Source organism: Phoenix dactylifera, chromosome 5, assembly GCF_051530095.1.
Source record: "Phoenix dactylifera cultivar Ajwa chromosome 5, Ajwa_hap1_PhDact_Kaust_v1.1, whole genome shotgun sequence".
Classification (NCBI taxonomy): domain Eukaryota; kingdom Viridiplantae; phylum Streptophyta; class Magnoliopsida; order Arecales; family Arecaceae; genus Phoenix; species Phoenix dactylifera.
The window spans coordinates 19,246,833-19,267,136 of record NC_143194.1 but is presented as its reverse complement, the minus strand read 5'-3'; the positions used below and the strand labels follow the sequence as shown (position 1 = coordinate 19,267,136).

General features: G+C 40.3%; 2 protein-coding genes across 4 annotated transcripts; one reads left to right on the top strand and one right to left on the bottom strand.

The window, feature by feature from the left end:
- Positions 1–626: 626 nt before the first annotated feature.
- EMB2744 (Pentatricopeptide repeat (PPR) superfamily protein) lies at positions 627–5,512 on the bottom strand. The gene is made up of 2 exons (XM_008807814.6): positions 2,699–5,512; positions 627–1,036 (listed from the first exon to the last, which is right to left on the bottom strand). The coding sequence occupies exon 1, from the start codon at positions 5,006–5,008 to the stop codon at positions 2,885–2,887; it is 2,124 nt and encodes a 707-aa protein (XP_008806036.1). The 5' UTR covers positions 5,009–5,512; the 3' UTR covers positions 627–1,036; positions 2,699–2,884.
- Positions 5,134–19,534, top strand: LOC103718813 (Biotin/lipoate A/B protein ligase family). 3 transcript variants are annotated; one of them, XM_008807798.6, is made up of 6 exons: positions 5,134–5,266; positions 5,898–6,095; positions 6,300–6,538; positions 14,700–14,756; positions 14,883–15,031; positions 19,117–19,534. In XM_008807798.6, the coding sequence occupies exons 2-6, from the start codon at positions 5,920–5,922 to the stop codon at positions 19,357–19,359; spliced, it is 864 nt and encodes a 287-aa protein (XP_008806020.3). In that variant the 5' UTR covers positions 5,134–5,266; positions 5,898–5,919; the 3' UTR covers positions 19,360–19,534. The 3 variants fall into 3 exon arrangements, with proteins under 3 accessions (XP_008806020.3, XP_008806023.3, XP_088577875.1); XM_008807801.6 differs by lacking the exon at positions 14,700–14,756; XM_088721749.2 differs by lacking the exon at positions 5,134–5,266 and having other exon boundaries at positions 5,582–6,095.
- The last annotated feature ends 770 nt before the right edge of the window (positions 19,535–20,304 follow it).

The window sequence follows — 20,304 nt, the reverse complement described above, 5'->3', positions numbered from 1 at the left end:
TAGATGCTAAATGTAGTTGCAAAGCTACATTCCATTATACAAATGAGTCCATAATGAACATATATAAACAGGAGAAAAGTAGAATGGCAAAAAATTATATAGTTAAGTTCATGAAGACATCTCCGAGTTTAATAGTATTGGAATCCCTAAATAGGATTACATTCACAAATTTCTCCAGATGCATAAAATATAAGCTAGGGGATTTCAGGCCATATTCAAAAGGATATGCAATGCTTCTGATAGATACATCGGTCATGGTTTAGTATCCTAGATGAGAGCGAAGTTTAGTCCTACTTATTAAGAAACATCCATGACTATATGGGTTTGTTGTTGTCTAGTTATAAGATTGAGCCATTACTTGATTGTGGCTATTTTCTTATTTCTCCACTTAAATGCATTACTACAAAAGAATTGCTTTGGAACCTGTGATAAAGCTTCATGCCACCGTATTCATAATTTCAGATTAGTAGCTAAGTTATGGTAAATTAAGCACAATAAAAAACTTAATGGTTTCTATCTGATGAAAATAAAAACTTCTAGACTTTATTGGCAAATATATGTATTCATAAAATCAGACAAACTATGCTGTGAACTAACATCGATATCGACAATAAAAGACTTCAGAATGAAAGATAAATTAACTGATGTGAATATGCTAGATGGAGACACTATAACATACAGCTTGCATAGTTGAGATTCTACACAAGCCATATAGTTCAGACAGCTTGCATAGTTGAAATTGTACACCAGCCATATAGTTGCAGTACATGACCCTGAGAAGTCAATGGCATACTTTATAGATTATGCACCTTCATATCTCCTTCCTTATGAATCCTAGTGCAAGGATCATGCTGCTAACCTCCAGCCAAGAAATAGTGGCGAACTTGCTGCTTGCATCTGCTTTTTTTCATGTTACCCTCTGTTCACTGTTTAGAGATCTCACACAAATTGTTTATTGATTATGATGCAGCAGACACGGCATGTGATAATCTGGGCAAGGCTTTCTGAAGTACCCTGATGAGCTGGAATCTGGAACCTGGAAGATCACAACAAGTTGATGTATGAAAAATATAACAGATACAAAGAAGCAAACTTATGGAAAAGCTTGTTGCTGAAGAAGAAGCTTGAACAGTTGGCTCTGACAGCCATTCTCACCAGGAACTTGAAAGAAACAGCTACTTCAAAATTCAAACATGTAGAAGAACAGAATGTAAATGGGAGTGAAAAAAGAAGGTCCATCTTATCCAAAAGAATATCACTCAAATGCATTTATCACTTCTGAACCTTCAAACCTAAACACTAGATAGCGCACTACAGCAGAACCTAAACGTAGGTTTCTTTTATTGGAGAACCATGTGCTGAAAGCAGATAGCAACTACGAACAATGAAGCAACCAAGTAAAATAGCTTTTCACGCTATGTATCAACCATCAGTTCATTCTTTCTTCAAAATTTCTTTCTTTTCTTTTTTCTAATAAAAAAGGGGAAATATTTCAGCCACAGAAACCTGCTGAAGTGTGTGCTTTACTACTGATGAAATGCCTATCAAACTTACAAATATTCAGTCCTTACAAAACAAGCCAAATGTAGAATTTTCTTTTTGAGAAAAAGAAGCTAAATGTAGATACCCTACTAGTAGAAACACTTGCAGAAGCGAGCATAGCCCAAAGAAAAAATAGCTTATTGCAATAAAATCAGTCATGCAGTTCATTATTATTTCAATATTTATTATGCAGAGTTCAGGTCTAGAGACAGCAAACTAAACAAAGGGAGAGAGAAGAAACATAGAAATTTGAATGTTCAACTTATGGCCTATGTCCACAGGCAGAGATGATTGGAGAAAGCTTCACTAATGATGGAGAAAGTACAAAGAGGAGGAGACCCAAACGCAAAAACCCTTAATCTCACAGGTACTCGAAATCTCCAAAGTACAGAGGCGTAATCCCTGGAAGCCCTAAGACGGGCGAAATCCACACACGTATGAACACCTAAAAAAAATTGGGTTGGGGGCTTTGCCCCTGAAACCCCCAGATTGGCCAGTTGCGAGACATAAGATGTTGCACATGTGGCCCCGCATTAGCCTTCAAGCCCTTTGCTGAAGGCATGAGTGAAGAGACCCTTTTAGCAGTCTATTATCTAAATACAAGACGCATCATAACAATGTTAATAATATCCAAAAAAAGAAACAGTTACTGGCCTCATATGGGATGTCAACAAACTTACAGGTAGCGAATTTGGGTGAAGAGAAGTGCTATATCCACCATTGGACCTTTCACAGAAAATCTTCTACTATACTAGATTGTAGTCAACTAAAATCCTGATCTTAAGAGCATAAACACAGCAAGGTTACAAGATGGAAATGGAGCTAGTTTTTCAGATCTTCTCTTCTCATAGTTGGCAACACAACTACACGCACCCATCTTGAGAATGACTGTCTACAAACAGCAGAATTTAGATCAAGGAAGAAACAAATAAGAAAGTCCTAGGGAAAGCACTATTGTGAGATTCTCACATATTTTTAATATTCATTAGCACACAAATGACTTAAAAATTCTTCATTGCCTAAACAAAAGCTCTATTACCAAATAATTAAAGCTATCCATTCTGAGCTGCTATTTCTCAAAAAAAAAAAAATCATGGGCTGCTAATTATGTTACATATGTGCATTAGTTGTGATTCAGAATTCTTTCATGGCTTACCAATCACAGGAATATCTCACGAAAATCTGGATGGGCGTTTAAGACTTTAGAGAGTTAACTCAAAGAGCTCAGCATCAGCAGACCGCATGTGCAGAAGCAGCTCCAAGACAGGAGTACGCATTTTCAATATGATCCAGCAAATCTTCTGCTTTTGTTATCCTTTGAGAGAGCTTTTTTTTCCCCAGATCACCAGTAATCATCGCAAGAGCATACTCCACTCTCAAAACAATGGAAGCGGTTGGCATCCCTAACTATTATCTTCCTGTTTACGATGACTGATATAAGTTTTGTGGCAATGTGGCAATCATCACACATACGAAGGTTCTTCATGACATGGATAGGTGCGCCTGGCGGTGTGCAAATAAGCCCAAAAGCAATAGCCAGCTTCTCGCTGTGATATCTAAGGTACTCTTCCTTTTGCTCATCCTCAACATCATGCAATGCACTAGCAATGTTCGGAACATATCCAATTAGCTTTATTTGGGCTATTAGTTCTGCTACTTTCTCATTGATCTGGCTCATCCACGGATGTTTCTTGTCCTCTGAAGCAAAAACATGGGTCTCATTCCTCACCTGTATCCAGCTGACTCCAGGTTCTTTCTTAATATCTCTTTCTCGCATTAACTTCCGAACTTTTGCAACTCCATCCCACCTGTTTGCTTTAGCATACATATTAGATAACAAGATATACGTTCCTACATCATCAGGATCCAACTTAAGGATATGGTCAGCAATTTTCTGACCAAGACCACAATTTCTATGTACTTGACAAGCACTTAAAAGAGTTCTCCATGCGACGACGTCCCAATCAACATATTTATATCTCATAAATCTATCAGCCTCATCTAGTAGACCAGCACGACACAGCATCCCGACCATACATGTATAATGTTCCACACCAGGTCCTATTCCTACTTCCCTCATGAAATGATTCAAATAGTAGAACCCTTCATCTACTAGACCCAAGTGACCACATGCTGATAGAACCCCAACAAAAGTCACATATGTTGGAACCACCTCTTTCAACATATTATGGAAAGCTTCCAAAGCTTCCTTAGCAAGCCCATGATGGGAGTAAGCAGTTATAATTGAATTCCAAGAAATGATGTCATGATAAGGCATGCTTGTGAATACTCTCTTTGCATCATCAATACTGCCGCTCTTAGAATACATGTTAATCAAAGCATTACCAACAGTCAGTTGAGCCTTATATCCTAATTTTTCTGCATGAGCATTCAGTGCATCACCATTTTTCAAAGCCGACAAACCTGCGCAGGCATTCAGAGCAACAGCATAGGTGAACTCATTAGGCCGAACACCAGCTAATTCCATCTCTAGGAATAACTTCAGGGCTTCTTCAAAGCATCCATTTTGTACACAGACTGCCATAACTGCTGTCCATGAGACTACATTCTTATTCAGCAGCCTATCGAAAGCATGCCGGGAACTTTGAACATCACCCCATTTCCCATACATATCCACGATTGCGCTACCAACAAAGACACTGAACTCAACTCCTCTTCTAAGAATTTGGCTGTGAACTTGCCTTCCCAACTTCATATCCTTTGAATCAGCGCAAAGGCCAAGAACAGCAACGTACGAGACATGATCCCACCAGGCAACCTCCTTCACCATACCACTCACTACTTCCAAGGCATAATTCAATTGCCCATGCTCTAAAAATCCATTGATCATGGAATTAAATGCAAAGATATCAAAACCTGGTATGGTCTTGAAAACTTGCAACGCATCTTCCATGCCTGAACACTTACTGTACATGTGGAGAAGCGCATTTCTGACATAAGAATGCGACACCAATCCAGACTTCAGCGCATATTCATGGCATTGCTGACCCTCCTCGAGGGCGCGGACTTCCGCACAACAAGCGAGGACCGTTGTGAGCATGTACTCGTTTGGGCCCCCAGGCAGCTGGCTCAAATCCATCGATTTAAACACTGCAAGCGCTTCCAATGGAAACCCAGCATGAAAATAGCCTGCCATTAGTGCATTACCAGAGACATTGTTTCTCTCGGGCATTGTATCAAAGAGTCGACGGGCGAGATGAAGCTGACCACATTTGACATAGATATTAATCAAATAATTCGCCTGGATTAAATCAAGTTGGAACGTCCTGATCAGCTGTGCATTAATGGCCTTTCCCAAATTCAAATTCCTAGCCTCCGTGAATCTTTTCAAGAGATCTAAGCTGTTCCGCCGAGAAGCGAAGGATTGCGTGGGTTGGACGAGAGGAGAAGGCATGCTGTGGATGAGGAGAGCAAATCCATTCACGCAGGGCCGATGGACTGTCATGGATTCAAAAGTCTCTGGCTTTGGTCATCGAGTGCTCTGTCCGAAGAAAACAGGATACAGCCGTTTGCCACTGTTATATCAACTTTTAACGGTCAGGGAGTTTATGCCTTAAATCTTTTGATAAATGGAGTTATCTGTCATAAGATGCATTCATGAGGGGGTAATTGTAAATCAGTACCCTCATGTATATTGTGGTCCGTTGCCGTCCTAACCGGAGGGAGTTTGGCAAGGGGGGCGCGAGGGTTCTCTCGGTCTCAGGTAACAAATATCTCTTTTTCTTCCCCCAGTTCTTTTTCTTTCTTTTTGCTTGCTTTCATGGATTGATAACTGCGATCGGTTTACTGCTTCAGTTGATCCCAACTATCTTACCTTATATTAAAAAAAAGAAATTTTTGTTTATTTGGAGGATGTTGGAAAACTTAAACATGGAGGAATGAACTATTTTTGTAGTGGATTTGATCTGTTCTTGGTGCAGGTACTGTTAATGGTGTTGCTGCGAGAGAGGGGGGGGGGGGGGGGGGGGGGAGAGAGAGAGGGAGAGGGAGAGGTGATTTCTTTTTGATGGTTTTTAGATCATAAAACCTCGTCTTTTGATCCGTAAAACCTTAGAAGCACTTCGATTGTAGGAAAAAGAGGCTCCTTTTTTTAGGTGCTGTCGTTCAGACAGAAGAAATTGGATAAAATTTTATTTCCTACATAATATAAATAAATAAAATATTTTTTAAGAAATTCATGATCAATCTTCTAGCATATGGTAGGTACAAATAAAAATATCTTAACTTGTGATAGAAACTGTTGAGGTAATGCTATATTATGTCCAAAGTTCCGATTCTTTTTTTTTTCTTGAGAAACAACGTTGTTCTCTTTACTAAAAGGGACACAATTGCAGAACTATTTAGTTCACTCGGGAGATGATTCTACATCGAGTTAGAGATGGTCTTCCTCTGATGAATCTTGTTAGTTTGAGAGCAGTTCCTATTCTACAGCAGCTACATTTGGAGGAAAGGCTTCTCAGGAGCTCATCGGATAATTGGTGCATTATTAATGATGGAACAAATCGTCCTAATATAGTCATGGGGATATCTGGGTAAATCTCTCCTTTCATTACTCTCTTTATTTTATTTTTTTTCACCTTCTTGTCTACTCTCTTGTTTGTGACTAGGGGCAGTTGTGAGTTGTGACTGATAATTTTATTCTTGAAGTCTTATTCAATGTATTGTTTGGACAATCTCATAGAAATAATTGGGCTGTGAATAAAATACTGACTGTGAATGGGAATGTTTAACATCAGGAGACCTTCAGAACTTATTGATCTAAAGTCTGTGCTTCGCGATCGTGTTCCTGTGATTAGAAGGTTTTCTGGAGGAGGAACTGTTATTGTTGATGATGGGACAATTTTTGTCACTTTTATTTGCAATAAGGATGCTATTCCTGGGCTGCAACCATATCCTCACCCTCTTATGTCTTGGACAGGCCAGTTGTACAAGGATGTGCTTCATGGGTTTGGTGATTTCCATCTCCAAGAAAATGGTAAGTAAAAGGAAAAATTCGAGCTCCTTCATTTGCATGGTTTGCACAATTTGACATCATTACAGTTCTTTCAACTAGGAATATATGTTTCATTGTGTGATGTTTTACCATAGCCCATCCGCTTCAAATAATACATTAGTCTCCTTGATATAGTCCTGTTCATTATATGCAATAATTTTCGTTTGGGAGTTCCCTTCATGATACTTGACAGGCTATATGTTTCTTATCTTTATGAGTTTTGATGTATGATCAATTCTGGAGTAGTTCATTTGCTTTAAAATTCGTTCATTCTTGGATATCACATATTTGAGACATGTCTCAGTCTCAAATCTAAATAATTGTTCTGCTATTGAAACACTTATAACAAATGAACAAGAAGCAATTTATGTTTTGGCAGCATTTGAAACACCAGTATGAGTTAGTTATGACCATGAACTGTCCATTTCATCCACATTGAGGTCTGCCTTTTAAAGTGGATGTAATATTTGTCATCTTTCTTTGTGAACATCATCATTGTTCATCATCACTGTCCCTGAAAACAAACCTGTTTTGATGTCCAAAAACATGTAATTTTTGGTGACATCTAAGAAGACATAGCAGTATTTCCTTAGCCTCCTACATTCGGGGAGGAATTTTTATCTCCTTTTTTAAGAAAAAGATAAGTAATCCCATCGCTTCATTTCATTAAGCTCATTAAATGCAATAGAACAGAAGTAGTCCACAAGCATAACTCACTGGACTTATTTCTTTCTCGTTAAATTTAGGAAAAAACAGATGAACATTTAAGCCAATAAAATTTCAGATCAAGTTTAACCTCCTTCACACAATTTGTTGCAGCTCTGAAAATTCTAGCATCGTGTCCTGTACGAATTATCCACCAAATAATTGCCCCAACAATTGAGGTAGGAAAGTTTATTAAAGAACATAATTAACTATTGCGAGTTCTGAGACACCTCGAGCAGGATAATCATACACAAGAAACCTTTCAGATAATCCTCTCCTCCCTCTAAACTTCTTTACCCACCTTGTAAGTTGACAATTTGTAATGGATGCTTTGAATGCATATTCTCTGTCATCTGCCCCATGATCACAGTAGTATCATCACTTGTTCACCAGTAGGGGAGGTCGTACAAGATTAGCAATTTTTCAGAACTTTCTTGGAGCGGATTCAGATTGACCGTGGATGATGTAGTGATAAATAGGAAGGATGGATGTATGCTCAATTCCAGAGAGGGAGAGCATTTGGCCCAGCAATGTTGAAGTTGACCTTCAAATCCTTTCTTGAGTTCTTCCAGTCATCATTGCCCAGTTCTTTTCCCATCGGATATGGGTCCTCTATAGAGCAGAGCTAAAATTCCACAGAACGCTCGAGCATATTTTCATGACCTTCTGGCAGCTTGATGTCAATGCAATATTAGGCAAGAGAGGAAACTGCTAAGTAATTTACATGGCAGGGTGGTTGGAGATCTACCTTATTGGTGACAGATTATGCACATGCAACCAAGGAGAAGTCCTCCAAAAATCCTGTAGACTTGCAAAGAGTCTGCATGAAGGAATATGATGCACTTGACATATGGAGCTGTTTTCATTTGAAGGCATAGAATCCAAAGAGCCACAACAAACTCAGTTCCAGTCTTTTTTTCCAATTAAAAAGAAAAAAAAAAAAACTACTCACCTTCCATGTGACATGAGCCTCTAAATATAGTCTGCCATTGGAAATCTCTGAGTTCATCGCAAAGTCTACATTAATATTCTTTTGATTGATTGTTATTTAAATATGATACTTTAGGCTCGAATATTTCTTTTCTATGTTGTTTGACTATAATCCCTTATGGAACATCTTGAATAAATCATGTATCTTATGCGCTGTCATGATCTTTCGTGAGATATTAAAAATAACTACTATTATCTGCTCTAATTTTTATCATAACTCTAGTATTCTTGTTACTTGCTTTCTCTCTCTCTCTCTCTCCAATTTGCACTAGATACCCTCTTTAAGTTGCACCACAGTTCCTCAATAAAATATAAAAATCTGAACTTGAACTTAATTTAGAAATTACATGCCACATCCTCAATTTAATGCAAGGATATGGTGCAAGGAGAAGTGGGAAGCAAGACGAGGGATAAATCCATCAAATTGTCTATTTGGAGGAAATTCTAGCACTCTTTCTGTTACAAGGAAGGGTTGGAAGTTACGAAGTTGATGCCTTTGAGTGAGAATGATTAGGAGCCCAATGATTGCCTCCTTTTATGGTGTGAAGATTTGGCACTACATTTTCTTGTGATTTAAAATTTTTTGTGTAGTTGTGGCCTTAGTTTTTCTATTGGTTGGTAGACAAGGGACAAGTGAATACAAGAATGAAACCTCGAATGTCTGTAGAGCAACTCCTTTTGCATAGCAGGTCATCTTGGAGGGAGAAAACATATAGATGATGGGGGGATCATCAACGATTCTGAACATATGATGCTTATGTACTCGATTTGTGCAGGAAATTATGAATATTGCAAGCTTTCTTGGTCTTCGAGTCGCCTATATAATGTTCATGAACACCAGTTGTGATTGCTGATGCAATCATGTTGCTGCTTGTGCACACACATGCACATGTTTACAAGGTGAAAGGCGCACAAAGCGAATGTTTGGGAGTGATAAAAGGCTCCTCTCTAACTACCTGCATTATATGTCCTGGATGTTGCGGACTACTGCCATCTATCTACTTCATCTTTTCATGGGGCTGATTCATATAAAAGAACATACACTATAGGAGAGTTGCTTCAGTCAATACTTGGTGCATATAGGCCCATTGGAACACCTCAATCATAATTTCTGTGGATGTTTCTTGAGAGTTGGGTTGATGGATGGCCTAATTTGTGAAACAGGCTTGAAGAGAGCGGTCAAGGTTTGAGAAAGGGCAATGCTTGTGCTACATCTGGATGTGATCGTCATCCAGATGATGATGTATGCCAAGTGGGCCATGGAGTGCATCAACAGGCTTGTATGATCAGTGGCCTTATGATGCAGCACCAGTGCGGGGGAAGAGGAGAAGAAGGAAGAACAAGAGAAGGAGAAGGAAAAAGAGGTTGTAGAGACGCAGGAAGAATAGTGGAGGAGAGGAGAAGAAGAGAAGAAAGAACGTAGGGGAAAGAAAATTCCAAATCACTTCATTGAACCCTAATCATGAAAATAGTTCCCTATATATAGGGCCCAAATACACAACTTGCATAAACCCCCTTACACAACAATAAATCCTAATAAGCCCACAAATAACACAAATAAACCACAAATAAGCCCTAAAATGCAAATAAACTCAGAAATAAAATAAACCACAAATAAATCCCTAAATGCAAATAAATGCGTCTGGCTCAATCCGGAGGCTCAGGATCATCTGGATGAAGGGCTCTGATGTCCCCATCAACTCCTCCCGGGTGAGAAAAACTCGACCCCGTCGAGTACAAGTCTGGCCGGCTGTCGTACTGCTCCAGAAGATCGGGGTCAAGGCGCTGCAACTGTGCTCTGGAAATCCACGTCACATCAGACTTTGGTCGACCTTTCCACCGAACAAGGTAACGTTGGTAACTACCATTCCTGGTTGAAATAACCTGCTCATCCAATATATGTTCTATTTGTTCTCTGCGTGCATGAGATTTGGAAGGTGGTGGCTCAACAGCAGGTAAGAGGTCAGGGTGTCCAACATGGGTAGGTATATCAATAAAGGGGTCAGAAGGCATGAATATTAACTTTTTGTATGGGACTAAATCTTCAATATTAAATGTCGCACTAATCCCATAGTCATCAGGAAGATCCACAACATATGCATTCGAACTGGTTGTCTTTAAGATTTTGAACGGTTCTGCACTACAAGTTTGCAATTTCTTAAACGTTTCCGAAGAAAGTCGTTCAAACCTAATTCTTATCATGACGTAATCTCTTTCACTTAACTCATTATAATGTCTGGTTAAATCAGCAAGGAATTTATATTTTAAGTTATTAAAGTGACTGCAATTGCTGATTTCTTGATGCGATGAATGTGGATGTGATGCAATTGATTGTGCAGACTCAAAGACTCTATACTGATGAGACATGAAAAACAGGTCTATGGGTTGCCTAGGTTTGTAATCATGCACCACCTCAAACGGATTTATGCCTATGGACTTATGAACCGAACTATTATATGCAAACTCAACTGTCGGTAATATTAAACTCCAGGTCCTAGCATATGCATTTGGGTTGAGCCTATAATGTTGAAGGTTGGGCAAAAATACTCCGGAAACTAGATCAATTGCGTGTTGGATATCACACATCGGAGAAAGTGCATCCGAAAGATCATCAGGGACTACATCATTAAACTCCTCTAGAAGGAAAACTACTATAGGGGAATGTTCAAGATTGGACTCCACATGGGTATCTTTAGCTACAAGTGCCAATTCAGGTGACTGGCTCTCAATATCTATCACTACCTCTTCCACAGTAGTGATGTGAAATGACTTGGTTGTATTTAGATCAATAGTCTCCCTTTGGGAATCATTTTGGACAAAATCTAATTCTATAGGTTCGTCTTCAAAGTCTTCTTCATAGTCTTCTATATTTGGTTCATAGACTTCTTCAACATATTCGACCTCTTGGCTCCTAACTTCTGGTTCAGTAATCAGGTAGGTCCTAATAGGACATTGGGATGCTATGTGGTTGGGTTTGGTGCCCAAGAGAATGGGGAAGGGTTACAGGTGGTGCAACCAAACCGATTTTAGGTTGGGCTGCAACAGGGGTTGGCGGTGTAGGGGTCCTAGAATTTTGCCTGAGCTCACGGATCTCTTGTGTGAATTCTTTGTATCCAGTCCGTATGGCAACGATCTGTTCCTTAATATACCTCAAAATGTCGGAATTCATGGTAGTTACAGGGGTTTTAGGTTGACTGAAATAGTACTCCATGTCACTACAGGTTGACATGCAATGATGACACTAGGTGATGATGTGAAATGCAGTGTCACTAATGAAACCCTAATAACTATGATGTAGGACCAAATTTGATGCAGGACAACCTACTAATGCAATCTACTATGATTTCAGAAATCAGCAAGTCTCCACAATAATAACTTAAAATTTAAATGTTGCTGATTTTTACTTCGGTTATTCAGAAGTTGTAACATGGGATTAAGATTATTCAATTTAAGAAATTAGATTGCAATCAAGTAGTACAGTTGTTCTGATCCTAAATCAATCTGATCGAATAATGTTGAGAAACGTCCTGTTACTAGGGTGTGCTAATTTAATGTCAAGATTTAAAGGGTAAGAGGACGGGTTCGGAAGTGAAAGGTTCAATGTTCTGAATTATAACAGCAATATAAGTTTTCAAAATGTGGCTATCATGCAAGAGAACTAGAACATAATTAAATGAACAAGCCCAAGAAAAGTGGAAACCTATCACCTGTCGTGAAGTAGTCGACCAAAATTGTGTGCTCGTGGGCTGGGATGACGATTGGTGCGCGGCTGCAGCTGATGGACCCTTCAATTGGCTTCAATTTAGTTCTGATCACAGCACCTTGGTGAGTCTGCTGGGCTTGTAAAATGGCGGGGAGTGGACCTGTTGGAATTTTGTGAGATCGGATCAGGCCTCTGTAATGAGGGCTTGCTGGCTTGGGCCCGTGAGGTGGGGTGGCCCGAAACTTGGGCCCAAAAGGGGCCTGTCTGGGGTCGATGGAGGGTTGCTCGGTTGAGCTGCAGTGGCCGAAGACGAAAAGGAATAAGGGGAAAAAAGGGGGGGGGGGGCGGAAGGTGACAGGGGTTCGGAATGGGGACGGCCGGCGGCGGCGCAGACGAAGCGGCAGGCGGGTGGCGGCAGAGCTGCGGTGACGACGGTGGCGCGTTGAGGTGGGGCGGCGTTTGTGTGCGAGCGGAGGCGGAAACGGCGAGGCGGCGAGGGCGGTGCAGTATGGGAGGTGGGTTGGCGACGGATCTCGACGGCGGCGGGGGTGGCGAGGCCGGAGGGGCGACGGCTGCGGCGGCTAGGGTGGAGCGACGCTTCACGGTCAGCGGCGATGCTGCGATCGTCCGCGGGGAAAGAGGCGCACGGCTTGGCGGCGCTGCGGCGACGGTGGGGCCGTGCTAAGCGGGCGGTGGCGACGGCGAAGTGGCGGCGGCGTAGGCGGTGGTGGAGAAGCGACGGCGGACGCAGTGATGCGGCTTGGCAACGGCGGAAGAAGAAGCGGCGGCCGATCGAGACGACGGACAGAGGTAAGGATTTTCCCTTTTTTTTTTTTTTTTTTGTCGCGTGCAAGGCACGTGCTACTCTTTTTTTTTTCTTTTTTTTTCTTTTTTTTTTGAATTACAGGTTCGGGTTATCGGGTCCGGATTTTATGGTGCAACCCGCTCCGATACCCGTTCATCCGCATGTGCAACTCACGTGCGCTGCTTTTTTTTTTTTTTTTTTTCGGAACGGATCCGAGCTAGTGTGGCGGGCTAACAGGTCTGAGACTTACCCGTTTAGCTGGCCGTCTTCAACCTCCGACGGATTCGTTGGGGATGCGCCGGATTTTGTGGCGGTGGCTGCGAGACGGGATGGAGATCGCAGTGGCGACTCTGGGGTTCGCAGCGACGGGCGGCGGCCGGCTACGGATACCCACGGGGCAGTGACCTCCTCCGAGGGTCGGACACGGCTAGCCGGTGACCAACACAAAGAGCTCGGGCACAGCGGCGCTTTCGTGGGATTGCGACGATCTCCAGCGATGAACTAAAGTCACGGCGGCGATGTTGGCGGTAGGGTGTGGCGGAGAGGAAGCAGCCGGCGAGGGTGGGCGTGGGTGTGGTGACGGGTGGTGGGGAGACCACCGAAGGGTTTCTTCTTTTCCTTCTTCTGTTTTGAAATCGAGGGGTTGTTCTCTTTTTTTTTTTTTTTTTTTTCTCCGGTGAAAACCGACAGAGGGGAAGGGGGGCTGGTGAAAACCGAGAGAGAAAGGAAAAGAGGAAACACGGGACCGTGGCTTTGGCAGCAGGGGCAAAGCCTCTTGCTCTGATACCAAGTTGATGCAGCACCAGTGCGGGGGAAGAGGAGAAGAAGGAAGAACAAGAGAAGGAGAAGGAAAAAGAGGTTGTAGAGACGCAGGAAGAATAGTGGAGGAGAGGAGAAGAAGAGAAGAAAGAACGTAGGGGAAAGAAAATTCCAAATCACTTCATTAAACCCTAATCATGAAAATAGTTCCCTATATATAGGGTCCAAATACACAACTTGCATAAACCCCCTTACACAACAATAAATCCTAATAAGCCCACAAATAACACAAATAAACCACAAATAAGCCCTAAAATGCAAATAAACTCAGAAATAAAATAAACCACAAATAAATCCCTAAATGCAAATAAATGCGTCTGGCTCAATCCGGAGGCTCAGGATCATCTGGATGAAGGGCTCTGATGTCCCCATCACCTTAGCTGTCGCATGCAGCCTAAGACACCAATTCACATAGTGCTATTAAGTATGCATCATGGCCATGTGAAGTGTATCCAGATCTGCATGCTATCGCTTCTCAGTTTGAGGTAAACTGCTTTTATGAGATAGAGAGTGTTGTATGGACAACTATAATGCTGCTATCTAAAGATAAGATTCTTTCTAATCTCAGATGAAAGTGAGAGTAATTGGAATAGGGGGTTTTAAGGCTGCTTTGGTACCTTCATGGAAGCAGGAAGGACATCTTGGTCGTTTGGGAGGAAAGATGAGTGGCTCATACTGGGAGGCATCAAATTTTAAGTTGGTGTGCAATAACGTGCAGAAAAAATAATTTGGCAGACAGCTTCCATCATTGTCAACAGTCAAGGATATTTTCATTAAATATTCAGTTTGTGCAAGTTCATCGATGTTACTCGTTTTGTGCATATGCTCTTATTTGTATGTGTATAGATAGCATAAGAAAAGTGATGTCTGAGATGACATTACTAATTTTGTGCAAATGCATCATTGTCAGTCACATGCTCTTTACATACATGAATATCCAGACAAGGCCTTAGCTCAAAGTTTTGCACTTATCTCTTTAAATCCTACATGATTGCTTATTGCCTGAAGTAGGAAAGTACAAATGTAATAGTTCTTTTAAATCCATCTGCAGATGGCCAAACCATCTAAATTGATTTGTTCTGTCTTTATTCCCAATCTCTGTTTCTCTTTCTATCTTGCAGAAATTTTCTTGTACTACATGTATGCGAGCTTAACAGTACTTGATACCTATTTTACTGGTAATTTTAGTTCTTTAAGGACTGTAGAAGTTCAAGGCTACAAACTTTATGTCCATTATCAATTCTGCTATCATTTATCTAATACAATGCTTGCTGATCAGATTCTCGTTACCTACATATTTTCAGATTATGCAATCGGTTCTCGCAAGTTTGGTGGAAATGCTCAATCCATAACTAAAAATCGATGGGTCCACCACACATCATTTTTATGGGATTATGATATCAAGAATATGGAATACCTGAAAATTCCCTCGCGAGCTCCCAAGTATCGATCAGTATGTTTTTTGTTTCTTTGCTATATCCTTTTATGACTTTATATCAAGAATATGATGCTGACTTACTAAGAATGATTTGATCTTCGACACGTCCTTCCTGAATGCCTCGTAGTCATGGATTTGATCAGGCTTTGTTCTATGGTTTCACTATTTTCCCCCGTCTCATGCTAATATGTTGAGCAATTTGATTTTTTCTTGTAACAAAAATCAAATGTCAAGACCATTCATATTAGTATTTATATTCCAAGTTGACGTGATATGGATATGATATGCGATTTTACGTATCAACCATTATTTATCTGAAATTTAGGGCATGTATATGGATGCGCAACACATTGTGTTAATATATTATACGGAATACTTAATAGATACTGAGCACTCTTTAACATGTCCTAGGGTTTAACATAGTACAATACAGTGTAGCTAATTGTAACTGAGGTACTACTGCTTCTGTATCTGTGTACACTGTACAATGCATCATATATGGACATGACAAGCTTGCTGAATTGTTGAATTCCAATTCATGATGATTTTCTACTCTATTTCTTTTGTATAAATTTAATTATTAAAAGAGAACTTTTTCCTTTTAATGATGCCTTGTGGCGAGTTTCACTTTAGTTCATGGTGTGTTGATTTGTTTGAAGTCTGATGATCAGATCACAGTGCTCCCATTAACATGCTTGGCCAATTTTTTTGATGTATCCTGTTGGTGACTTAATAATAAGTAGCTCAATGGAGAACATAAAATTAAATGGATTATCTAATCACTTGCAAGATAGAATTTTCCTGCTTAAGTTTTAGATTATAAACTCTGTCACACCCCAGATCTGGAGCATGATTTGTCATGCCTTAGATTCAGAACATGATATGGCTGTGCTACCGAGGGGTACGACCCACGATAACATGAAGCCAAACGTTTCATATAGCTTTCAAATCCATCTCAAATATAATAGAATAAATAGGAATTTAATTTCATTATTCATTAAATAAACACCAATATTGGTTTAGAGTTTCTAAATCTAAACATAAAAATCAAGCCTATAATCCTCATATTTAGAAAACCATTGACTATAAATTCATAGTTAATTTAAAATACTAAAATCCTTCTACAAAATTGCCAAGCTTGCTAGCCCTAACTCCAAGCCTGGACCATTCTTTGTTCCTATCGATCCTATAAGAAAAATAGAAGTATGTAAGCGACACAACTCAGTAAGTAAACCTGTCACTATCTTACCAGATTAAGCATAAGTTTTTCATGTCAATACATCATTTAAGAAAAATACCAGGTATTCCAAAATGAAGTATTTCATAGTACAGTGTATTAAAAATGGTTTATAAAGCCAATCATGCATGTATGAATCATTCATATTTCATAAATATAGTTTCTAGTATAAAGCATAAATAAAATTATAAATCATTTATTATTGATCAAATTACTTCTCTCAGACTAAATGCTAAGGTTACTATTATACCCGTGACAGAGCTGTAATCGACAAACACTAATTACTATTACTCATTGGCAGGATCGTATGCCAACTACTATTACCCACTGGCAGGGTCGTATGCCAACTACTATTACCCGCTGGCAAGATCATATAAAACTGAATGTCGATCTACTTCACTTTTAAGAGCCATACATGGTTATCTGGGAGACTTTTTGTCATGGTTCGTAAAACAATTTTTCTTAAGTCATATTTCTTGAATCATATTTTCTTAAATCATACATGAATAAAACATTAAATGACTTTATAGAGTTCATAGCCCATAAAAAAGCATTTAACAGTAAAATAATCATGAAATTATTTTTTTCATACCAAAAATACAATTTCATAAATATGGAGTTTATAATTCACAAATAATGCTTAACGTAAAACAATCATGGATCTATTAATTTGCAATAAATCATGAGTTTCATAATATCGTATGCTTGATCTTTAATTTTAAGAAAACATGATATCATCAATATTTAACTCTATTTTCATATTTTCATAATACCATAAATAAGTAAAAATTCAAAAACTAGTAAGGAGCATAAGATTTACTTACAAGTTTGAAATTAGTAAGGCGTACAAGGTTTACTTACCTCTTTCGTCTTAGATCGTCAAACTTCATTAGGCGATTCAGTTAACTCTATTAAAAATATGAAAAGCGAGATTAATTTCTATTCAAATAAGAAATGAGATGGTTGGTCGGGTCACGGTGTTCGGCGGCTCTAAGCAGGTCAGGTGTAGACGATTTGCTCAATGAATCGGACTCAATTAGGCCAAGTTTAATCAACAAGATTCATCAATGGAGGTTTCAGGGATATTCAACAGAACCAAGGTGATTGGTCCAGTAGGCAGCTTATGCACTAGGGCGGATTAGGGCCCTTTACAGGGTCAATTCAGGTCTAGAGAAAGTGGAGAGAGGAGAGAGAAAGTGGAGAGAAGAGAGAGAACATGGAGAGAAAGTGCAGAGAAAAGAGAGAAATCAAGAGAGAGTAGAGAGAAGAGAGAGAAAGTAGAGAGAGGAGAGAGAAAGTATGAGAGAGAAAAAGAGGGATGGTTCTCTCTCTCCTCCTCTTCTTTCTTTCTTTCTTTCTCAGTAATAGGAGAGAAAGGGAAGGTGGGCTGGTGGCCGTGGACTTGGTGGTTCGGCGAGGTGGCGGCCAGCAGAGGGTAGTCGGCAGCGGCGGCTGGCAACAATTAGCCCAAAAAACAGGGTCGATATGAGGTCATGGCTCGGCCGATTGTGGGTCCCTACCTGCTCGTCGGCAACCGGGAGGTTCGGCTCCAGCCAGGGGCCAATGCAGGGAAGGATCGGGAGCTGTGACGAGCGCCAATAGTGAACATGGCCAGAAAAGGAAGAGAAAAAAACGAAACAAGGGACAGTGAGTAGGGGAGCTTTTCAATCGATTTTCAGCCAATTTCTCGGCTAGTGGGGGAGGCTTAGGGTCGTGGAGAGAAGAGGAATCAGAGAGGAAGAAGGTTGAGGTGTTACCTCGGCTCCAGCAAGCTCTCTAGCCTCGATTTCCGGCGAACACAGTGACAGGCAGCCGCAAATTTCAACGGGAAAAAGAGAAAGGAAGGAGCTCGATGATCGTCAGTGGAGGAGAAAGAGAGGTAGGGAGGTTAAATAGGCAAGGTTTCCGAGTCCTAGATGAACTCGGATTGCCTTTGGAGTCCTTGATTCTCGCCGGATTCAGAGGAGAAAGAAGATGAGTCTTCTTCCTCTGTTGTTTCGTGCTAGGGAGCACGATGGGGCCTTGGGCCTAGCCTCTTCGGGCCCGTCCTCGGCTCCAGCAAGCTCTCCAGCCTCGATTTTTGGCGAACACAGTGACCGGCAGCCGCAAATTTCAACGGGAAAAAGAGAAAGGAAGGAGCTCGATGATCGTCAGTGGAGGAGAAAGAGAGGTGGGGAGGTTAAATAGGCAAGGTCTCCGAGTCCTAGATGAACTCAGATTGCCTTTGGAGTCCTTGATTCTCGCCGGATTCAGAGGAGAAAGAAGATGAGTCTTCTTCCTCTGTTGCTTCGTGCCAGGGAGCACGATGGGGCCTTGGGCCTAGCCTCTTCGGGCCCGTCCACAGGCCCAAGGAAAGTGCGGGCCAGTCAATGGACCGGGCCCTCACAAACTCAGTAAACTAACCTCGAAATCTGACCTTTTCCCATAAAAAAACTCAGTTTATGAGCTATTTCATTCATAGCATTACATGATGCACTTCTAGCTTGTCTAATTAGCACTTTCGAGATTTGCTCATGCATTACCAGTGGTATCTAACTCCTGTCTCTAGTAATTATTATCACTGAGTTCTTATTTTAGCAAACTTCCAATTGTTGGTGGTTATTGCATTCGTACAAAATTACAGACATGAAGTGACTGATTTATTATGTAAGTACATATCTTATAAATATCTTATTGAAGCGTTGCTAAACCTGGTACCTGCACTTAAAATAAACTTCCCTACATTGATTATATAACCTTCACTTAAGATGTTAATTCACTGAAAAATACCTTGTAACAAGAAGAGCGGCAGTATGCTTTGAATTTTTAAATGTAACGTCTCCAAAACTTGCATTAATGTGAATTTACCTGCTTTCTCTATCAGGCAAGGCCCCATGTTGAGTTCTTATGTCGAATGACAGAATATGTGCCATCCAGATCAACTTTCATCGAGAGAACCATTGCATCTCTTGGAAACCACTTCTCAGTTAAACCCATTCATCAGGACAGAGTTATTGATCCTTCCAATACATTACACTCCAGTTCGAAGCTGTTGACCAGGCGGGAGCTGGAGGAGGCATATTCATCTCTGTGTGAAAAACTTCACATAGCAGCTATTTCTGTATAATTTTTGAACATATGCTGATGCATATTTTTTCCCTAATTGATTGACTATTTTTCCCAGAGAAATTGGCTTTCCCTTGCTTCTCAGAATCCTAACTATTGTATCATGTGTTTAGCTGTTTTTATATTCATTAATTTAAAGTTTGCTCTGCATAGTGTGCAGCAGACCTCTTTATGCATTTAATTGCAAATATTATGATTCTAACATTGCAACAGATTTTACTTCCGTCGGGACATAAAGGTTCATAAAAGAACATTTCAAGTTAATCAATGGAAACAGATAAATCTAGACTTTCTTGGAGTCAGACGAGAAAAAAAATGGTAGATGAATCAATCTTATCAAGTCGAAGGAGGTCCTAATGGATATAAACTACTGTATGATATAGTCCATTCTGAGGCTTTCAAGTTTCAAACCTGATTAATTTTAAGTAATGTAGGGATAATTCTTTTGAGGCTGCTTGCTGACATGGATATGCCGATAGAACAGGACAGTACAGCTTACAATATATGAGGAGCCGCTTAATCAATCATGGGTTAGTTTGTAGTGTTTCATTTACCCCAACTTTTGATTACCCAAGAGAATCCCATCACTGTGGTAATCAAAGTGTTCGAATCTACTTGTGATCGGAAGAAATGAAGAATGGCAGGAAAGAGAGTGAAAGGTCACTGGAAAAGTTTGCTAACCACAGCCTATGCTGAATCTTTAACCTGGGTCCTTTCCAGATCATCTCATGGTCATTTTGTGGGTAGTGTAAATAGTCTGTACCCTTAGGCATAAGATCCTATGCCCTTATTCTCTCTATTGAGTCCAGAAAGAAAAAAAAAAAGATAATTTAAAAAATGTTGCCTTATGGGAATGAGGGAAATGAGGCCCTCTGCCATGATTCTCTTGTTGTTAAGCAGAAATAGTTTGCCCTCTCGGTCACAAGTGTTTGCCATCTGATGTAAA